This window comes from Amphibalanus amphitrite, unplaced genomic scaffold (genome assembly GCF_019059575.1).
Source record: "Amphibalanus amphitrite isolate SeventyFive unplaced genomic scaffold, NRLGWU_Aamphi_draft 001476F_arrow, whole genome shotgun sequence".
In the NCBI taxonomy this organism is placed as follows: Eukaryota; Metazoa; Arthropoda; class Thecostraca; order Balanomorpha; family Balanidae; genus Amphibalanus; species Amphibalanus amphitrite.
The window spans coordinates 26,635-47,996 of record NW_024882969.1 but is presented as its reverse complement, the minus strand read 5'-3'; the positions used below and the strand labels follow the sequence as shown (position 1 = coordinate 47,996).

At 51.3% G+C, this 21,362-nt stretch overlaps 2 protein-coding genes across 10 annotated transcripts in view; one reads left to right on the top strand and one right to left on the bottom strand.

Annotated features, from left to right (window-relative positions):
- Positions 1 to 42: 42 nt before the first annotated feature.
- On the bottom strand, positions 43 to 18,598 carry LOC122373314 (negative elongation factor B-like). 7 transcript variants are annotated; one of them, XM_043351260.1, is made up of 13 exons: positions 18,469 to 18,561; positions 13,839 to 13,973; positions 10,319 to 10,429; positions 9,836 to 9,934; positions 9,217 to 9,405; positions 8,604 to 8,783; positions 5,426 to 5,599; positions 4,288 to 4,422; positions 3,801 to 3,986; positions 2,955 to 3,105; positions 2,438 to 2,619; positions 1,642 to 1,845; positions 43 to 854 (listed from the first exon to the last, which is right to left on the bottom strand). In XM_043351260.1, the coding sequence occupies exons 3-13, from the start codon at positions 10,421 to 10,423 to the stop codon at positions 720 to 722; spliced, it is 1,740 nt and encodes a 579-aa protein (XP_043207195.1). In that variant the 5' UTR covers positions 10,424 to 10,429; positions 13,839 to 13,973; positions 18,469 to 18,561; the 3' UTR covers positions 43 to 719. The 7 variants fall into 7 exon arrangements, with proteins under 7 accessions (XP_043207195.1, XP_043207192.1, XP_043207191.1 ...); XM_043351257.1 differs by lacking the exons at positions 13,839 to 13,973; positions 18,469 to 18,561 and adding an exon at positions 18,565 to 18,598; XM_043351256.1 differs by lacking the exon at positions 13,839 to 13,973 and having other exon boundaries at positions 18,432 to 18,597.
- LOC122373315 (deoxynucleoside triphosphate triphosphohydrolase SAMHD1-like) overlaps positions 10,551 to 21,362 on the top strand; it is a 33,745-nt gene continuing 22,933 nt past the window's right edge. For 2 of the 3 annotated variants that reach the window (XM_043351262.1, XM_043351264.1), the window contains exons 1-2: positions 19,001 to 19,257; positions 19,730 to 19,916. In XM_043351262.1, the coding sequence (XP_043207197.1) occupies positions 19,248 to 19,257; positions 19,730 to 19,916 (197 nt within the window). In that variant the 5' untranslated portion in view covers positions 19,001 to 19,247. Of the gene's footprint in view, positions 10,624 to 19,000; positions 19,258 to 19,729; positions 19,917 to 21,362 lie in introns of those variants that run through there. The other variant, XM_043351263.1, reaches the window with a different exon arrangement.

Here is a 21,362-nt window from a genome sequence, read left to right as displayed (position 1 = left end):
GTAACCTTGTGAATACAAAATGCGAACAAATACCAAGAGATACAGAGTTCTTTTATACTTACTTTATTTACAAAACAGGTACGATGCATGACGATGGACAAAACGGCAAACTCAGGAAGCATCCGTCATTGATCGATTATAGCACATTCAATTCGTATTTTCTTCATCGATATACATGAATATACCAGCATTCCGTCACCGACGCGATACACTAATGATAAAATCAAGTCATACAAAACAAAACACTGCACACCAGCTTCGCTGTTTGGTGTCCTACAACGATGGTCAAGACGGAACCGCATTCGCACTGACTGGCGACTGGCGACTTCCATCCTTCAGTCTCTCGGTTCCCGAGCGCTTCCGCTGCGTGTCCTATACACCACCGGTCGGTTTCCAGGTCACCCAGACAGTTTTCTCCGGGCTACCGCGCCCTGGACCGTGTCTGGAACCTCTCAACCCCCCTGACCGAGCGACCGTTTCGGAGCTGCAGTCGGTGAGATTCCGCACCAGTTAACACTCGCGGTCACTGAGATCCGGTGGTATTCAGCCGCCATATTAGCACAGGCCTGGGTCCGACGTGTCCTCAATCGTCCGAGGTGGAACTCACCGCTTACCGGTGTAGAGACAGCACGGAGCGGTGCCGCCATCTGTGAGTGACGGTGGCCCTCACGACTCACGGCCCGTCACGGTCACGGGTAGTCACCGCTGTGTGGCGCCGATCACGGGTAGTCGCCGCGGTGAGGCGCCGGTGTCGGCACCGACATGAGCGGGGAGTCGACGGGCGGCGCCGGCGGCGGCATCTCCACGTCTCCCTCGTCGCGCTCCATCTTCTCCCTCAGCTGCTCCAGCAGCGGCTGCGGCAGCGGGAAGGGGATGGTGTCAGACGCACGGCGGAGGGAGACACGCCGTTCGGGCGGACGCGAAGAACGGGGGGTAGTGTCGTGTGGAAGGAGACACACACCGTTCGCGAGTATACCCAGATTCCTGGCTCTGTCACACAGGAGGCTCAAAGGGTGTTTCTGAAGGGCCACACACTGTCCGCCAGTATACACAGATTCCTGGCCCGCCACACTGAACAGAGGCGCTGTCTCTGAGAGGACACACTATCAGGCGGTATACCCTGATTGTGACAGCTGTGTCAGCTGTCGGCTGATTGTGTGAGACGCATACCGTCGCAAGAGTCCTACTGGTAGGGCCATCTAAAAACTTATGATGCCTCAAATCCTAGTCTTTTGCTGACAAATACGCATTTCGATGATATGTAGCTACATACCTGGTTATACAACATTATAATTAGCCAGGCATTCAGGATTAAATTGAAATTAGACAATTTATGACGGACAAAAGGCGGCATTGATCAAGCACACCCCCCAGAAAAGGAATCCTGATGTGGGTCAATGGGAGAGTGACTGGCGGCGGCGGCACCTCTCCCCTAATTTCGACAGTTCCTCGCTCTGATGTTGGACTGGACGTGATGGAGCGGGCAGAACTGATGCCCCTCCCTCGTCCTCTACCTGAGATGGGGCTGGTGGTGAGGCGGGCTGGGCAGCTGAACTGATCCCCCTCCCTCCCTCTCTCCCTGAGATTCGAGCTGGTGGTGGAGCGGGCAGAACTGATCCCCTCCCTCCCCCAGTCACTCACCCTGAGGTTGGGCTGGTGGTGGAGCGCCTGCATCAGGGTGTCACGCCGCGCCGTCGGCAGCTTGGCGTGCGTGTGCCACAGCAGCTTCCCCAGCTGCTGCACCACGTTCTCCTTGGAGAGCGCCGTGAAAAAGAACTCGTCGAAGATGACCGTGCAAAAGTCCTCCGTGGCCAGCTCGTCACTCATACCGATCAGAAGCGTCACCTGGCAAACAATCAGAAGCGTCACCTGGGAAACAAGTCATACCGATCAGAAGCCTGGAGACCAATTACAAGCGTCGCTTGGGGACCAATTACAAGCGTCGCCTGGGGACCGATCAGAAGCAGCTGTGGGGGAACAAAAAGTCAGAGTCAGACCGATCAGGAGCGTCGCCTGGGGAACAAGTCCGATTCGAAGCGGCACCTGCGGAGCAGGCGATGAACGCCAACTGGTGATCGCGAAACAGTAACAGTGGCGAGATAAATATTTCGGGCGAGGTAAAGAAAAAAAAAATCATATGTTGGCCAGATGTGGAAATATGGTCAATGCCCTGGCACTCATGTTCGTAACCAAGAACCAACGTTATCGAGCTGCCATTGTTCGCAACGATTGTTGAAAAAGTATCAATTATTGACGGCATTGACACGGTGTCAATATCTTCTAACGAGCATACGTTTTCAAAAGGCGAACCAGCAAGCTCTGCGAAGTCCGGGCAGGGCTGATGCACATCTAAACATTTCTTCACAACAAGTCTGTACGGAACAGCTTCCTCCCCCATTCCAGCACTTTACACCCCTCCAAGTCACTCACTACTCACCAGCGAGTGAAGGAACGTGTCCTCGAAGGCGCGATCTCCCTCGCTGGCCGAGAGACAGCCGAGTACCCGCATCAGGCCCACCCGGTCGCGGCTCCTGGCCGTCTGCAGCGTGTAGTAGACGGCCAGCAGGCAGGCTACGCTCGATTCGGTGATGTACGCCTGGTAGGCGTCCGGCGGCGGACCTGTGCGGACGGTGACGATCACAGGTCAGCACTCAGCAGGCAGGTCACGAGCATTCAAAGGTCACCGGACAGCCGTTAGGGAAAGAAAAGGCAGACGTCCTGGCAATTGTCAAGTCAAGGATGCATGGGTAATAGCCTCATAGGTCAGTCGTTCCTTGTCACCCGTCACGGGAAGACAGGGTAGCAATCATGTCGCAATCAGATCCCCAAAACCGTCCACCGCCAAATAAGGACAGCTCAACATCACCACAGTGCCACTCAGACACCACACCAATCCATTCAGAGTCCCACGCGAGTTCTGTGGCGGAGCGGTCCACTGCTGACCCCGCACCTACCAGAGTGTTCGATGATGGTGATGGCCGAGGCGCGCTCGTCGGGCGGTAGGCGCTGGTTGAGCGCCCGCACCTGGTCGTCCACAATCAGGGAGACTAGCGAGGGTACGAACTTGGTAACCACCTGCGGGTCTAGCCGTGGCTCACGGAACTCCTGTGGAGGGGAGGAGGGTGCGAGAACGGTCACCGGGTGCTGCAGAGGGAGAGGGAGGGGGAGGGGGAGGGGGAGGGGGAGAGGGAGAGGGAGAGGGAGAGGGAGAGGGAGAGGGAGAGGGAGAGGGAGAGGGAGAGGGAGAGAGAGAGAGAGAGAGAGAGAGAGAGAGAGAGAGAGAGAGAGAGAGAGAGAGAGAGAGAGAGAGAGAGAGAGAGAGAGAGAGAGAGAGAGAGAGAGAGAGAGAGAGAGAGAGATTCACAGAGTTCCTGATTAAATATCTGCAGAAACTGTAATTAGTGGAGGACGGCAAATACATTTTGTGAGCGTAACGAAAGGATAGAGCAGCACCACACAATATAAACGCAGGATAACAAAAGTACGGAGACTTCTGTGAGGCAAATTACGAGGGCTACAAAATACACGAAGGCTTTAGCTGCAAAGCTGTCATAATACCCTCACGGACACGTGAAGAGATAGAATGGGTGATAAGCCCCCTCCCCCAGACATACGGATATCGAGCGACGGGCGCGTCTAAAGTTCTGGTAGGGGACCCAGGGGTTACAAGAAAGTGAGCCAGCGACTGCTCGAACTTCGCAGTCCCCCCGGCAGTTATGGCTAACATGCCTGGAACCCCTTCCTCTCCCCCCCCCAGTGACCCCTGACCTGGCTGTCGATTCCCCATAACCCCAGCTGACCTGTCTATCGATCATGTCCCAGGCGTGCAGGCCCAGCTCCAGCATCCGCAGTAGCAGCAGCAGCACGGCGTGGTCGCGCGGCATGCCCTCGCTGTTGATAAGCTGCGTCAGGATCTTCAGCGCCGACGTGGCCAGGAAGTTGACAGCGAACGGGTCGCACAGGATCATCGACAGGTCGCTGAGAATCTGCACAAAACGCAAACACAGAAACGTCAGCGTCGTAATATAAAGCACATGAGAAAAGGTGGCTTACAGCGCACAAGATACCCACACAGGTGCTGGCTGCAAAGAAGAGATAGCAAAACAGGCCAGCTGCAGAGGTCGCATACCTACGCATGACGGTGGTGGCTGAACGCATTTTCAAAAACGAGTGTAAAATGATCTGGCGTGGTCTTCCCCTGACAAATCAATCAATCAGTCACCAACCAACTATCACACGTCTCAACACGGTCATTCTCCCAGCTCACATGTGCTCAAAATCCCTCACCTGTTCGTTTCCCTTTTTGATGCTGTCCAGGAACCCCTGCAGTTCCCTGCCTCGCTTGGTGTCGACGCTCCGCTCACGAATACAGGCGTCCAGACACCAGGTGAACTTGTGGCACGGGTCCAGGTCAACGATCTCCTGTGTGCAGAGAAAGGACAAAACAAATGGTTAGCTTGTGAGTTGTGACAAGACTGAGCGCCGAGTAAGACTCGTCCCAGAGGAAGTGAGAGAAATAGAGAAATATGTTGGAGTGAGAGAGATATAACAGACGTTTCTCAAGTACAAAGTTCAGATAAAATTTAACTCTGATTGATATATGGCCGTGAAACAGTTAGGAACAGGCACAGGCAAATAGACACGCACTCCGGCCTGTCCTTCACTCATAACCCTTGTAGCCAGGGATGCGGAGCCGTGGAAATTTCAGACGGCTCCGGCTCCGGCTCCGGCTCCGGAGAAAAAATCGGCTCCGGCTCCGGGTGAAATGTCATGGCGGCTCCGGCTCCGGCTCCGGCTCCGAGTAAAATGATCCGGCTCCGGCGGCTCCGGCTCCGGCTTCTACTCAGTACATCCCCTATGCGATCAATTAAATACGGGTGAAAGTAAAAAGGCGATGGGATTGGTACACGTTGCTTCTGTATTTGTAAAACAAGGCTATTTTGAATACCACATTGTTTAACGCATTGTACTGTCAAACCGAACTAGGTAAATAATTGTTTCCTCTTAAGAAAAGGAGCCGGAGTCGCCCCCTTTTTGGACGGCTCCGGCTCCGGCTCCGGCTCCGGGCTATATTGTTTCACGGCTCCGGCTCCGGCTCCGGCCAAAATATGCCGGCTCCGGCGGCTCCGGCTCCGGCTCCGCATCCCTCCTTGTAGCGCGTGTAGCGTATACCGTCCTGGGGTGGCTGACCTCACCTAGACCTCGAGGCGGTGGCACAACCCTACCAGCACGAGTACCATCCTTGAAAGGCTGGCCCTAACTAGATTTCAAGGTCATGGCACACGATTCTGCTCTCTCGATCCTACCAGTCCAAGTACCATCCACGCACGGTTGATCTCACCTGGAACTGAACATGGTCATGGCATACGCTTCTACTATCTTGATCCTAGCAGCACGTGTACCGTCCCAGCACGGCTGATCTCACCTGAATTTCGAGGTCATGCAGGGCCATCAGGAGCTCCGCGCGCAGCGTGCAGTAGTGCACGTTCCTCGTCTTGACAAACAGCGTGCGTAGAAACTGGAGCACCATGTCATACAATTTGACGCTATGTCCGATCATATGCACGATCTTCTGGATGATCTCGCCCTGTCTGCGGACCTGCCGGATAAGATACGAACCCAACTGTCAGCGGGGGAGACACCCTGGCGGAACCACCCCATGGTTAGTGGGAGATGACTCGGCGAACGACTCAGCCCACTAGTCAGAGGATGAACTGGGAAGTGACCCTGTCCACCAGTGGGGGATGATATAGGAAGTGAGAGAGAACGCTAGTCAGCGAGGACTTTACACGGCGGAGCGAACCAACGACGGCGTGGAGATGGTAGATCTACACACAGCTGATCCAGCCAGACCATACGGTTAGTCTTAGTGAGGTTACTGTATCGGCTACCCGGTAACTGTTGGTAGCATGTCCATCCAGTCATTGTCAGTGGTCAGCTGAACTAATTGACCGCGGTACAGTCGCTTTAAAGCTTAAACTACGGGTTCTCTGTGCGGACTGAGTCACAGCAGGAACATTGCACATTGCACCATTCCCTGGCCACAATCAAGGCCGATTGTACCCCTTGAGACTTTTGCGCCCTGGTATTGCCTGTCTTTGCACAGGTTTAGCAATGCCACTCAGGGCGGGCGATTGCAGAGGCTGGTGAGATTGGCAGCCCGAGAGGCCGCCGGTGGAAGGAAATGTCACCGTGTCACGTTGTTTTCGATTGCCTGGGCGGACGTGTCGATAGCCACCATACATATACGTATCACTGGCTGATAGGCTGAGGAAATGTCAGTGTTGGGAGACTGCCTGCCTGATAGGGTTAAGGAAATGCCATCGGCTTCGGAGTTACAGTAGCCAGTTCAAAGTCTGACTTCAAGACGGAGGTTGTAGCCATCTCCACGAGGGGCACACAAATAAACCAACGCACCGTAGCCCTTCGGCGAGGCGTCGCCAAAGCGTAAAGGTTCCTGCTCTCCGCACCGTTCCAACCTGACCTAAGTATCTCCGAAGGATATCCATCTGCTTCAGGACCTCTAGGCCTCTCATCCAGTCAGACAACACATCACAGAGCTTAGAAGACCTCATCCCAGCCCAGACTGATCTGCACAGCTCCCGAAACAGCAACTTTGCTACCGTCGAGTGGGGACTGGGGATCCGAACACCGCATGGAGTCAAACGGCCTCGCTATCAGAACCAACAAGACACGCTTGGTGGGATCACAACATAGCGCAGCTCTGGAAGCTCTCGAATGGCCGAAGTTTGACAAGATGTTGGAGGACCGAGACATAGCGATGCTGCGTAGGATTCTCTCGTCGGATGCGCCGCCATCTCTAGCTGGACTCGTGATGCGTCGCTCTGATGTGAATAGGAGGCTCACTCGCGGCACATGTGGGGATCAGCTGGACCTGCCTAAAATTAGAACAGAGCGAGCTAGGCGTACTTTTCATTTTAGAGCAGTAAAATCGTGGAACGGTCTCCATCGTTAGCTTTCTGGCAAACAAGCTGTGATGTATTTTGTGATGATTTTTTTTTGCGCTGCTCACTTTTATTTACTTTGTCTACTTTTTACCCGCGTATTGTGCATTCTTAACTTCACATTTTGCCATCTGAGTATCTTACTGGTACAGACAATTCTCTTTACTTTTATACTGTGCGTCATTCTTATTGATGTGTGTTTTATACCCACTTGTAGTTTTATAGATTGTGAATGATTGTATGACGAGAGCACTGAAAAACCATTCACATGGAGGACTCAATACATGATTGATTGATTGATTGATTGATTGATTGATTGCCAGGCGGGCGGACACCCTCAAACACGATCACCGGTAGCCACCTCAGCCCGAAAACCTTCACACTCCCGTCCTCAGGCATGCCAGTCAGCGCGTGGCACGAGCTCACTACCAGAAAACATTTCGTGAGTTCCGTCCCAACGTCACTGAGGAAAGACTGGTCCTCAGTCAGCAGCTCACGAGCCCCTGCTCTGTATCCTATCCAAGACACACAATCATCCGTGTGAAGAGAAGTCTGGAGTGAGCTCTGGAACAGCGAGGGAGGGCGGACACTTTTCCATATGGTACTGGATGGTCGCGATCAGCAAGAACGGCGAGCACGCCGCTCCGAATATGGCTTGCTGAAACCGCATGGTGCATTGCGACCGTCGAACTCCCTCAACTCCCTCCCTCCCTCCCTCAACTCCCTGAACTCCCTCAGAAAACGGAGAGCGACCGGCGTCATGTTCATTTTGTTACGGTACTGCTTGTCTTAGCACGGGTTTAGCAATGCCACTCCGGGCGGGCGATTGCAGAAGCTGGTGAGATTGGCGGCCCGAGAGGCCGCCGGTGGAAGGAAATGTCACCGTGTCACGCTGTTTTCGATTGCCTGGGCGGACTCAATGTCGATAGCCTCCATATACGTATCACTGGCTGATAGGGTTAAGGAAATGCCAGTGCTGAGAGACTGCCTGCCTGATAAAAGAGAGGAAATGCCCTCAGCTTCTGGGCCACAGCACCCTGACCAAAGTCTGATCAACATAGAGTGTGCAAGAGGGACCACAAGCAAAACGAACGCTCGTCACCCCTAACATACGATCCAGGTCTGCGTGACAACAGTACACTACACAGCTGTGTAAACCAGTTGATCGGCAGGAAAGGATAGACAAAATCACACGTCGTTCAAACGCAAACTACAAACATTTCTCTAGCTACAATAGCGCGCCGATTCCGGTTCAGCGCAGTTCGTCATATCAGGACTCGATGCAAACCAAATGTTTGCATGTCGATATAGTCATTTAAAGTCCTACCATGTGCTACTTAAAAGTGATCCTTTCCCGTGCCGGATGCACTTTAAAGGTTACAAAATGAAACAAATATTATACTTAAAGGTCATTCAAGTGCTATCCTATAATAATTATCTCTGTTCAAAGGTATGTTCATAAGCATATGGTTCAGATTTATCAAATCATTGAGTGAATTTCAGGTAAAAAGAGCAGCTGGCGTATTAGACTGAAAGGAATTTTAAATACCAAAACTCTGCGTCATGAGTCTGAGCCAAGGGACCATTTCGTCACAGTTCAGTGCACAGCTCATACAATAAACACCATGTTCGTCCCACCTTCGGCGTGAGGTCGAAGAAGTTGTTCAGGTTGGTGTGAGTAAGCAGCGCCGCCTCCTTCTGCTGTACGTAGCGGATGAACAGCGGGGAAACCTCGTCACCGAACAGGGTCTGGTGGTCGGTCCAGATCTGACGCTTCACCTCCGTGTCCAGGTCGTTGTAGAGCTCCTTGTCACGTACCTGAGCACGAAAGGGGGGAGGGTCACATCGTTAGGGCCCTGAGACAGGCAGCATGATGCCCCCGCCAGCCCCCCGAAACAGAGCGTCCAGCACCAGTCATCGGGGAGCAATGCATCAGTCAGTCCCATAATAGGACACTGCAGCTGATCAAACACGCACCACAGGTTACGCCAACAAGCAACAACATGTGACTTAAGTGCCCCCAGAAACATGGAAATCTTGTACTGGATAATATTAACGGTAAGTTTCAAGAACTTGCGATTCATCTCCAGTGAAATATGAATCTGCAGTTGCAGATTCATTCAACTGCACAATATATATCCAGGAGCTTCTGGAGACTGCTAGCCGCTGGGTCAACTTGAGTACACGGCGGATACTCACTACTCCACAGCCCGAGCGCCCAGCGGCCCAGCCCTGGGCAGTGAACACTCACCAGCACTTTCAGGAACTTGTGATCCACCTCCCGCGTGTGTTTCAGGATGGCCATGACGATCGGACGCAGCGTCTTGAAACGAATCACCGGGAACGACTTGTGCAACAGGTCGCGCAGCTTCCTGTCCCGCTCGCGACCCTCCAGCTTACCGATGTCGTTTATCTGCTGGATCAGCTTATCGCAAAGGCTCTGGAAAAACAATAACGTTATAATAAATGATCTTGCATTAATGTATATGTACCTACCTAACGACTACATGTGTGCCTGCCGTAACGACTTGCATTATGTGCCTGCCGTAAATGTAACGACTTTGTGACACATCCATATAAAACTGAATCATTGGCAAGCGTGACGACTGACGAAAGAGTAATTTACCAAAGGCAACAGTAAACAAACATCTGGACGGGCCTGCTCGCTTGAACAACTTTAGGGAATCACAATCTGGGAAACCCAAACGATGAATCTAGCAAGATTTGGAAAACAAGTAATCCGCAAACAAAGATAAGGGAATAACCGGAATCTAGTGTAGCCTAATGACGACTCAGTGTTGTTTTTCGACAACAACAAATATGAAGAATGATGCAAATTGCTCAGTTTGTGACGCAGGTGCACTGCATACCTCCATCACAGACGTGTGAAATTCGAACCGTTTGACGCCATGGAGATCCAGCAGAGGGAGCATAGGTCTCAACGATGGAAGAAGAATGCCATTCTCTGCCTGCATAGACCAAATGGGGGAGGAACTTAGCAGAACACAGTCACACATCTGCTACTGGTCAGTAATCAATAGAAAATAATTGTCTTGTTCTCATAACCGCTCGACTCCATCCAAACGGTTAGGTAACTGATCGCCGGTGGACAAGAAGCTGACATGGCATGGACGCGCGCATTAGTGAAGAAAGACTGTAGCATGGTAGTTACACCTTTATGCTTATATTATGTACTAATAGACTTGTTCATTCACACTTGTTGACCTAGACTAGAAGTAGTTCAGTCGTACGGCGTACCTGGAAGATCACGAGAAATACAATACATACTTCTTACGCAAAAACTTGACACAGATGGGTAATTACAAGTACATACTGTGCCCTGTTGCACTTACCTGAAAGTCACTGATGGCTTTTAGCGGATCTGAACAGCTTGTGAGCGCCTTCCGGAGGTATTCCTTTCCGGGAATACCAATCTCTTCTAACCCTCCGCCAGACATGACTCCCTGCAACACGGTGATCCCCGATTGATTCACCCGTCACGCATTGGTCGGCCGAGGCGCGCCCCGGGCGCCTTGCGTATATAAACCTCGGCGCCCGGCCCATGATTACAGTAGTTCAGTGCGAGGCCCAGCGCGAGGCCCAGTACAGCTGAGGAGCTCACGGCTGCAGCACAACTTCCAAACCACTGCACTCAATGGTAAGAAGCCAGGTATGTGATTGTGCATAGAAAGTTTCTGGGATATTAATAACTGTTTGGGGATGAAAAAAGATAGCAAAACTTGGCGTGATATGACGATGTAGTTGTCCGCAATGGCTCAGGGAAACATTTCTCTCTTTCTATTCAACAAATGACGGCTCCATCCCGCAATTCAGTTGGTAGAGCGTTGGACCCCCAGCAGTGGGAGCCCGGCAATGGGTTCGAGCCACTCCGGCGATCAATACGAGACTCCTGGGCCCTGTTTCACGGCGGAGCGCTGCAGTGCGCTGCGCGCGTCGGAGCGTTGGGTTTCCATCAGGGCTGCGGAGTCGATGGATTTTCGGCGACTCCGACTCCGACTCTGACTCCGGCTTTCAAAAACCAGCTCCGACTCCGACTCCGGGCAGAATTGTCGACTCCGACCGACTCCAACTCCCGACTCCGACTCCGCAGACCTAGGAGGGCTGCGGAGTCGACAGATTTTCGGTGACTCCGACTCCGACTCCGGCTGGGGTTTCTAAAATCGACTCCGACTCCGACTCCGACTCCGGTCACAACTGTCGACTCCGACCGACTCCGACTCCGACTCCGACTCCGCAGCCCTGGTTTCCATGGCAATATCAACAAACTTCCCTCTGACGCTACGCTATGACGTCATCGCAAAACGCTAGCACCCAAGCGCCAGCACCATCAGCACGCTAGCAGCATTCGCACTCAAACCTCTGTTCTCTCAGTACTTGGTTCTTTAGGACCTCTGTTCCAAATGCGATTCATCATAAGCTAACGGATCACAGGCAACGTCATTTGAGTGACGTCAGGGGTATGCCTCAGCTCCCAGCGCGCTGCAGCGCGCGCAGCGTCGGGCGGTGAGTGAAACAGGGCCCTGGCAGGGTTGGTCTGCGGTTGGTGGAAGCAGCCGCAGCCACTTTAACCAGTCTACAAACAACTTTATGGACGATCGAACCATGTCAGGCAGATTGGTAACGAAAAACAAAAAAGAAGCAGACCCAAGAGTCAAGACAGAGCCCCGGGGTACTCCACTTGCTACCTACCTCCACTTAGATAGTTGTCCGTTTATGGCCACTCGCTGGCTACAATTCAATAGAAATGACAACAGAATCCACCGACCACCCCTACACACCTTTTCTAAATTGCAAAACTGCTACGTGGTCCTTGGTTACCTGCAAATCGCTACCAATAAAAACGAATTTTGGAAACACTTCTGAATATGTTGAAATTCAAACACTCATAATGCACTGACGATGACGCTCGCAAGTCGCATTTAATTGGTTGCTGGCAAAACACTATTTGGTCTGTTGCTGTCTGCTGTCAGCAGCAGTTTTTTATCTTAGATAGGTATACAAATTTTGACCGAATGGAAGAACGAGTGGCTGTGGGCCCGGGAGCCTCACTAAGTACCTACTTTGTAAATAAATAGCGTTTGTTGTGAATGACATCACACTCCACAGACCAGGGCTGCGGAGTCGGAGTCGGAGTCGAAGTTCTGCCCGGAGTCGGAGTCGCCAAAATCCTACCGACTCCGACTCCGAAGTCGGAGTTAACACCGCATGGTCCAAAAGCAGGCCCTATACCTGCTTACTTGACAACATCATGCCCGTTGACCTTTTCACATCATGCTTTGTCGAAGCTAAGGCCATCAGAGGCGTAGCCAAGGGGGGGGGGGGCGCACAGAGGCAATGGTCTCCCTTGAGCGCCGAAGGCGCGATGGGGGCCCCCTCAGGCCCCGGGATATTTTCAAACACTGGATAAAACGCCTTTTACTCGGAAGAAAATTGATATCAAAGTTTCATTTTTGTGGCCCTAGTTACCCGAGGTGCCCCTGATGACCCAATGGGCCCCTGCAGTCATCCGAGGGCCCCTGGTTTCCTGGAGCCTCTGGTCGCCTAGGGGGCGGGGTCTCTGGTGACTCGTCGCTTGCGGGCCCCTGGTCGCCGCCGTGATCCACCGTGATCAGCGAGTGGGCGTTTGAGGGCAGGGCGGCCGCCGGTTTTGCCAGGTCGTCCGCGCTCTCATTCCCCTCGACACCGCAGTGGGCAGGTCTGGAACCCACCGCAGTATTGCTTAACGATACTTGGCGATGTTCAACAAGGTCTTCCATACCTATCTCCACGCCAAAGATTGAGGCCTCACCTGGGCGGCCGCTCCACCGCTGAGTGGTTATATGGCCTTGCGCTGAGTACACTCGGGGCGGCTCGCCAGTGCGAGACTCGAGTACGCGACGACCGGGGCGGGGACGTCTCGTGACGTCCCGAAACCTCTCCAGAGCCGCCCGCGGGGCGAATCTGCTGCTAGATTGACCAGCATACCACATACATTTGGGGACCGTCTTTCGCCAAAAAATTATGCGACCACCCTGCGCCGAAAAATTAGTCCGCGCCATGCCCTGAATTCGGCGCATGCGAAGTTACGCTGGACGTGCGCTGAAATTTTCGGCGCAATCCCGCTACTACACCAGACATATTTGGCATAACTTGTATTTTTCCAGTCTGGCCTCAGACCGCCCTCAGAACCGGCTGAGCGACTTATGAAACTATTCGTGGGCCTATCTGGCAGGTGCCCATGGACTGCTTGGCCCCCCAGTTCTAACATTTTTTTTTTTAAATAAACATTTTCCTATTTATTTGGGCCCCATCGAAAAAAAATAGGGGATGAAATCTGATGAGTCTTTTGATTTTTAAGGGGGTTACCTTGGGCCCCTGTAAGTTTGGTCCCTTTGAGGAAATCCTGGCTACGCCCCTGATCAGAGGATAAAGGGCAGGGTGCATGCAACAAGCTCTGCTTAGAAGGGGCTCTGTCCTTGTGAACCCTGCCATCTGAAGGTTAAAAAAGCCTGCTTATTGTAATGTACACCACAGAGCACGGCCAGAGGGGTGTTCAGGGCACTGCACACTGCTGCGTGCGGTGTGTGAGGTGTGTGCAGCAGGTGTGGGGGTAGGGGATGGGTAGGCGGTTCTGACATCACGGCTGCATGCGGTGGACGGTCCGCTGTGGCCAGTCCCGACCGGCCGCTGTGTGCAGTGACGGTAGGCTGACGTAGGGACGCAGTGGGCGGAGCTTGGAGGCTGTGTACGGTCCGACCGCACACAGGGCCCGTGAACAGCCCTCGGGTCATGCATGCTACTTAGTACCTACTTTTGTCACATTCAAAACACACACACTGACTAGCTGACACACATTTCTTTAGATTGACTCACCTGGTTGACTCACCTGGTTGGGTTCCCAGTGTCAAGAAATGTAGATGGAAGGAAAGAGTAGGACAGACAGGAACCCTGAATCCTAGACGCGCCAGCCGGGGGAGATCTTCACTTGTGGTTGGCGAGCGCAGAAAGCTGGAATTTAGCGTCTTCCGTTGAGTCCGGCGTGTATGCATGTACAAACACACTGTGGTTTTTCACAGAGACAAAAAAGAAAAAGAAAATGAATACAGTGCAGAGAGGCCGGCAGAATATGCAGCGCGCTAAAGTTTTGTACAGTTGTTCAAGCAACGTTAGACATAGGCGAACAAACTCCCATGCAAAGTGTCATGCAGGACCTCCTTGAACCTAGATAGGTTTGGGGCACATACCGCCTCTGCGGGTAGGGCATTCCAAAGACGCATACACCTCACAGTGAAAAAACGCTTCCTAACATCTGTGCGTGAGTGCAAGGGAAAGATCTTGTGACAGTGACCTCTGGTGCGAGTTTGGGGACACAGGCTAAACAGTTCATCAGGAGCAATGCAAGACTTCCTATTGAAGATTTTCCAACACTGAATGAGATCAGCGCGTGTCAATCGACCCTGAACCGAATACAAGTTCAGCTCCTGCAAGCGATCAGCGTAGCTCAATGAGGCTAGCCCATCGATTCGCTTGGTCCAACGTCGCTGAACCCTCTCCAAGAGTCGCATATCCTCTATGTAGCCAGTGTACCAGACACAAGAGCAATATTCAAGCATTGGACGAATATGAGTAAGCAATAGAAACAACATGAATTCACGCGATCGGCAGACAGTCGACTTTAACAGATTCTGTGCCAAACCACTAGCCTTACGAACCACACCCCTGATGTGCTCGTGAAACTTTAATTGGCAGTCAACGGTAACGCCCAAGTCCAGATGGCTCTCAGCAGAAGGGATCTGTTGGCCGTCAAGGAAGTACTCTGGAGAGACTAGCTTTGATCTAGAGTTGGCAAATCTTAGCACGACACATTTATCGGAGTTCATTCTAAGACCCCATGATGCTGCTGTGGTGTGTAAGAGGTCGATGTCTTTCTGCACATGTTGATAATGAGACAGTGTTGATAGAGCGGGAGCATGAGACACACAGGCATACATTTTAAGATCATCGGCGAAAATTTTATAACTGCTTGTTAACTGTGAGGCTATGCTGTTCACATATACTAGGAACAGAAGTGGTCCAAGGACACTACCCTGTGGGACACCACTAAGGACATTCCTTGGCCGGCTCCTACAGTCCTTAACACAAACCTGCATCTCCCTGCCATATAGGAATGAGGAAAGCCAATCAAGCAAACGGCCATGGATACCCAGAGACCTCAGCTTAGCAATCATCAAATCGTGACAGACCACATCAAACGCCTTGCTGAAATCGAAGAATATTACATCTGTGACTCCACCCATGTCAGCTGCTCTCGAAACGGCGTTATACACAAGTAACAGCTGATCAATAGTTGACCTGCCTGCCCTGAAACCAAACTGATTTGGTGTCAGTAAGTCATTTGATTCCAAGTAGTCACGAAGTTTGGCACAAATAATTCGTTCCATGCTCTTGCACACCACAGAAGTTAAACTGATGGGCCTGTAATTAAGTGGATCATATCGTCGGCCTTTTTTGAATATCGGTATAACATGGGACAGCTTCCATAGGACAGGCAGTTGGCCTTCCTGGAGAGATCTGGAAAAAATCATGAGTAAGGGACGAGCCAGTTCTGCAGCACAACGCCTAAGTACCAAGGGATTCAGTCTGTCAGGGCCCATGGCTGAGTGTGGGTCAAGGGCCATCAGCGCAGAGCAAATGTCTTCGGTCGTCAGGTCAACATTTTGAAGTGACCCGTCAAACTCCTGGTGAGGGGCAGGGTTGGTTGGTGAGTTAGTCGAATACACCGATGCAAAAGAGGTGGCAAACACTTCAGTCATAGCCTGGGCGTCATCACTCACTTCCCCAGATTGGAGAAGCAGGGGGCCAACAGATGGGCATCCCACCTTCTTGGATCTGATGTAGGAGTGCAGGAGTTTAGGGTTTTCAGCGGACCTCTCCATTAGGCTAGCTTCATACAGACTCTGGGATCTCACAGCAAACCCTTTTAACTCCTTATTGACAGAAGCAAACTCTTGATAGGCCATGCGAGACTCATGAGCTTTTCTCCCTTTACGTTCCCTTACTAATTTGTAGGTCTGCCATGCCCTGCGCCGACGGTGCATTAGACTAGTAGGGGGTCTCTTTTGCCAGGATGGTTTACCTCTGTTTGATGTCTGTTCAGGTACAAACTCGTCTGTCAAATCACAGATAAGCTTAGTAAAGTGGTTGAAGGAATCATTGCAATCACGATGTGCTAATTCAAAATCCCAGTCAATAGTCCTTAGTCTCTGGCACATCAGTTCATAACGACCTCTGCTCCAGGCTCTCCTGCTCATCTGTGGGGGACCTGAGGGCACATTTGTACTTTGCATCTCAAATATATAATCAAAAAGAGTTGGGCAATGATCGCAACCTGGGAGTGGGGGACAAACCTCCAACAGTCCAAGGCGGTCTGTCTCAGAAGTCAGTACCAAATCAAGGATGTTTCCTGATCTGGGGTAGGTTGGTTGGGTGACCCATTGAGTAAGACCGGCAAGGCTGAATAGATTGCAGAAATCTCTCTCGAGCATTGAACAGTTCTGAAACCCATTTGGAGCATCCCAGTCAATGTTTGGCAGATTGAAATCTCCCAAAACAATCACCTCTCTGTCAGTGCAGAAGTCTGAAAGGAAAGACATCAGCATGGTATTCTCAGCTTCCAAGTTTGAAGGCGGTCTGTAAACAACTACTACATAAGTGTTGTAGATAGTCAAGCAGAAAGTTAGCACATTTGGGACAGGAGTTGTGACACCATTTGTAACAACATTTTCTCTCACATATACACAAACACCATGCTTGTAGACAGTACCAGCAACATCATTCCGAATAAGTGAATATCCAGGCATCTGTACAAATGAATCCTTTGTGTGGTTAAGAAGATGTGACTCAGTTATACATACAATATCAAGGTCATGGAGTTTGGCAAAGTTGTTAAGCTGATTCATCTTGGATGGCAAACCATTAACATTGACTTGAGCAATCCGGATCACTGAGGCAGTCTGCAGGCTGGGAGCTAGTTTCCCGAACCCGCTTGGGTAGACGCGTTAGCTGGGGCAGGGGCAGGGGCACCAGCGGCAGCTTGTGGGAGAGCAGCCTGTTGACGTGGAGCATCATTAAGAACATCCACAGGTCTCTGGTCCCCAGCTCTCAACCCAGGCTCCTGCTGCCGGCGGGCCTGGCGACGATGGTAGAGCTCGGTTCTCTGTGAATAAGTCAGGTCCCTGTTGACAAAAACTTTGTCATATCGAGAGCCTTTTAGTTGCTTTGCCTTCTCCAGGATCTCTTTGCGTTGGTCATCATCTGGTACCCTGATGCGATAGAAGTTTGAGTGACCAGTTATAGCAAAGGCTTCAGATGGCTCAACCCTCATTCCCATGCAGTCATCAGTGAGCTGAGCAAACTTCCTGATAAATTCTGAGGCTGAGTTAGCAGGAAGACCCCTGACAATGAGAAAGGATCGTCGCTTTTCACGCTCTTTCTGCTCCTTGAGCTCCTCACGTATCATGGTGCGATAGTCCTGTTGCTGCTGTGGTTGATGAGGCTGTGGTTGTTGTGGTGCTGCAGCTTGGGTTTGGGTGTGTACAGCAGCATCACAGGGGCATGTTTTCTCAGTCTTAGCAGACAGGGTCTTAACCTGAGATGCGAGATCTCGAATGGCAGAACAGATCCCTTTGACTTGATTGAATAAGTGACTGACTGTCTCGGCTAGATGTGGTTCAGTATGGCTAGAGGGAGATTTACCACGATTCTCAACATGTTGTACCTGGCACTTCATGCACATGAATTGGATTCCTTTACCCTCATATTTCATTATAGCCTCAATGAGCTCCTGAGGTAGACCTGAGCACATTTCATTCCCATGGACCCATTGTTCACATTTGTCGCACCCTATGGGGTCATTTCCCACATCATCCCCACATGTACCGCATAGACACTCTTCTCCCCTAAGTACACCAGCACCAGTGACACTTGCGCTTCTCCCACGCCTGCCAGCACCCCTGGCATTCCGAGACCCTCTGCGCATTGTCCTTGTCAAAACCAGCCAGGCAGCAGCCCTCTTGCAATCGAGCTTGGCGCGTCACAGGCTAGCAGGGTGTGGAAAGCTTGGCTGAGGCAGGGGAAGGCAGGGCCCAGTTGCAGAGCACTAGCATGTGCAGCAGACAAGCAAGGAGTCCAAGGAAGACACAAATGGTACTAGCAACCAGGCATGCAGAGGCAGATGAGCAGACGCGGACGACAAGTAGACGTAGTGTTGACGTTGTCCGTTCATGCAGTCACATGCATGTCACATGCAAATTTCTTGAACTCAGACTCCAACTCCGCCGAAGCCAGAGCCGTCACCACCGGCGCCTCAGATAATGCCTCACCAGGCAACTGTATAAGCTGGTCAGTTGCCTGAGCTCAAATCAGCCTCAATCAGATAGATAGGCACCTGCTATTATATTAGCCTACCTTGACCTAAGATCACAATTTGTATCCAATATCCCACCGATCCAGATTCCAGGGCCGTATCAAGACGATGTAGGTTTGAAAATGAATTTCAATTCATGTCACCGTGCAAAACACGAGATCAACAAATTTGCACGGAATCGGAATCGGAAATTTGCACGGAATATACCCTGCACGGAATATCAACACGAGCATTGACCACTGACGCTGATACATTTTCGGCGCACATGCCCATTACCCAGAAAGGGCTTAAATGGCTTAAATAGTGTCGTAAGGGCACTTTTAAAAAGCTATTTTGGACCATTAAAGCTAGGAAATATTTAGTTTATTTAGAATGCAAATATTGTAATGAATATATTATATTGTTGTATGAAATAACTGATAACTTAACCGTTTTTAATTTATTTGACGTCATTTTTGGATGTTGTTTGGATCGTTTGGATATTCAACGAAAGGGGATTTCTAACGGCCTTGGGATTGGATTTCCACACGGGCAAGCCCGTCCAAAAAAGTTTCCGTGTTTCCGTCCAGTTTCCGTCAAGTTTCCGTAGTCCGTACCAAGGCCCTATATAGAAGTCCGTACTGTTTTATATACCTTTAGGACGGGATATCTCATATCCAGTGGACAAATTTCGGTGGCGCAAATCTTCATCCATTATACTTTTTGTTAACCATCCAAATGGGGTCGAGCTAAGGGTTCAACAACGTCAACGTGTGTTAGGTTATGGGCTTATTTCATTTCAATTTATTTTAAAAACAGTCAAAAAATGATCTGTTCAATTGAAAGATCTGACCAAGATCTGTATAATTACTACTGAAATGGCACCAGGTGAGTAAACCAGGTGTTCAGAGTCAGAGTAGACTTGTTTCAGACCTTGGTTCAGACGATCAGTCTGTTTTGTACACTATAATTCACTATTTATGTTCACCTGGGCGCTGTTCGCCCCCCGTTTTTTATCAGCAGGCTGTGAGCATGCTGCTACTCCTTGGCTCCTCGTCCTCATTGGTCGAATTCAGGTGGTCTATTCGTTAGACCAATGAGAGGCCAAGAAGCGCCAGCAATGGCGGAAAACCGACAAAAACCGACAGCATGCTGATTTAAAAACAGTGACCGAACACTGAACAGAGCTCTGGATTTTGACAATTTCTACTGAAATGGCACCTAATTCATTGCCAAGGCCAATCTGAAGTGGAAACCTGTTAGTGCAGTGTGTAAACATCTATCAGTATTCCCAAGTTGAAGTAGGTATTGGTATTCCAATGTGACTGAGTACTAACGTCCAACATGACTTTGGTTTCAGAGATGGAGGCAACAACTGGCTGGAAGGTGTTTAATGACAGCGTACATGGACACTTTGAGCTGCACCCGCTCTGTGTTTTGGTGATCGACACACCACAGTTTCAGCGACTGCGGCACATCAAACAGCTGGGTGGCACCTACTATGTGTTCCCATCAGCTGCGCACAACCGGTTTGAGCACTCACTCGGGTAAGAACTCCTCGAGGTACCTGTTCATTTGGGTCACTTTACACCTGTTTTGTTATTTGATAGCCCAGGCTGCTAAGTATGGCAATCTCCACAAGATCTTGACTTTTTGGTGCTGGGGCACTATGCGGGCCTACACAGTAGGCAGTTACCTACACACACAGTAGGCAGGTACCTACACAGTAGGTACCTGCAGGGGAGGTAGCCAGACTGGACATGTGCATGGATCCAAGTAATGGATCTATGATCTCAGTGGATCTTCAAGCAAACTGCAGGTTTGTATCTATGATACCATCGGATCCCCCGCAGGGGGCTGACTGGTCAGAGCCAGGGGTGTAATTTTATATCTCTTTGTGGGGGCAGATGCACCCACAATCCTGAAATATGCCCCCACAATGATGAAAATGCACCCACAAGTCTTATGTCACAATCGCCCTTTCGAGAGCACGGCGCCCTTCGCACGCTCTAACGGCGTCCTCCTGACCGCCTCAGGTTCCTGGATAATATAGCGTTTTTAATCAATCGGCGCCCTTCTGAGAGAATGGCGCCCTTTTGACAGCACTGCGCCCTTCTCATGGTCTAACGGCGCCCTCCTGACCGTCTCGCGCCCTAGTTATGTTTCTGTCCACCGTGCATCCCTCGACTGTTCGGCGCCCTTCTGGCCTCTCAGCGTTCCTGGACCACATAGCGTTTTCAATTACTCGGCGCCTTTCTATGAGAATGGCGCCCCTTTTCATGGTCTCACGGCGCCCTCGTAACCGTCTGGCGCCCCTATGTCCCCACCAACTTAGCACTACTGACTGTTCGACACCCTTCTGGCCTCTCAGCGCCCCTGGACCACATAGCGTTTTCAATCACTCGGCGCCCTTTTAGGAGAATAGTGCCCTTTGCACGGTCTCACGGCTCCCTCGTAACCGTCTGGCGCCCCTATGTCCCCCCAACTTAGCACTACTGACTGTTCGACACCCTTCTGGCCTCTCAGCGCCCCTGGACCACATAGCGTTTTCAATCACTCGGCGCACTTCTAGGAGAATAGTGCCCTTTGCATGGTCTCACGGCGCCCTCGTAACCGTCTGGCGCCCCTACGTCCCCACCAACTTCCAACTTAGCATTACTGACTGTGCGGCGCCCTTTTGACCTCTCTGCGCCCCTGGATCATATAGCATTTTTAATCACTTTGCGCCCTTCTGGGAGAATGGCGCCCTTGTCATGGTCTCTCGGCGCCCTTGTAACCTTCTGGCGCCCCTACGTACCCTAAGCGGCCTGGCGCCCCTACAGCTGGGCACCCACAATCATTTTGGGAAAATTACACCCCTGGTCAGATCTGCTGCTTAGCCGGGGTCATCTGGCTCCGGCTGTGCGGCGGCTGTGACTTCGGCCAGTAAGGGGAGTAGCGCCCCCTCGGCCCCAGCTTGACGCGCGTTTAACCTGGACTTAGTACGCGTTGAC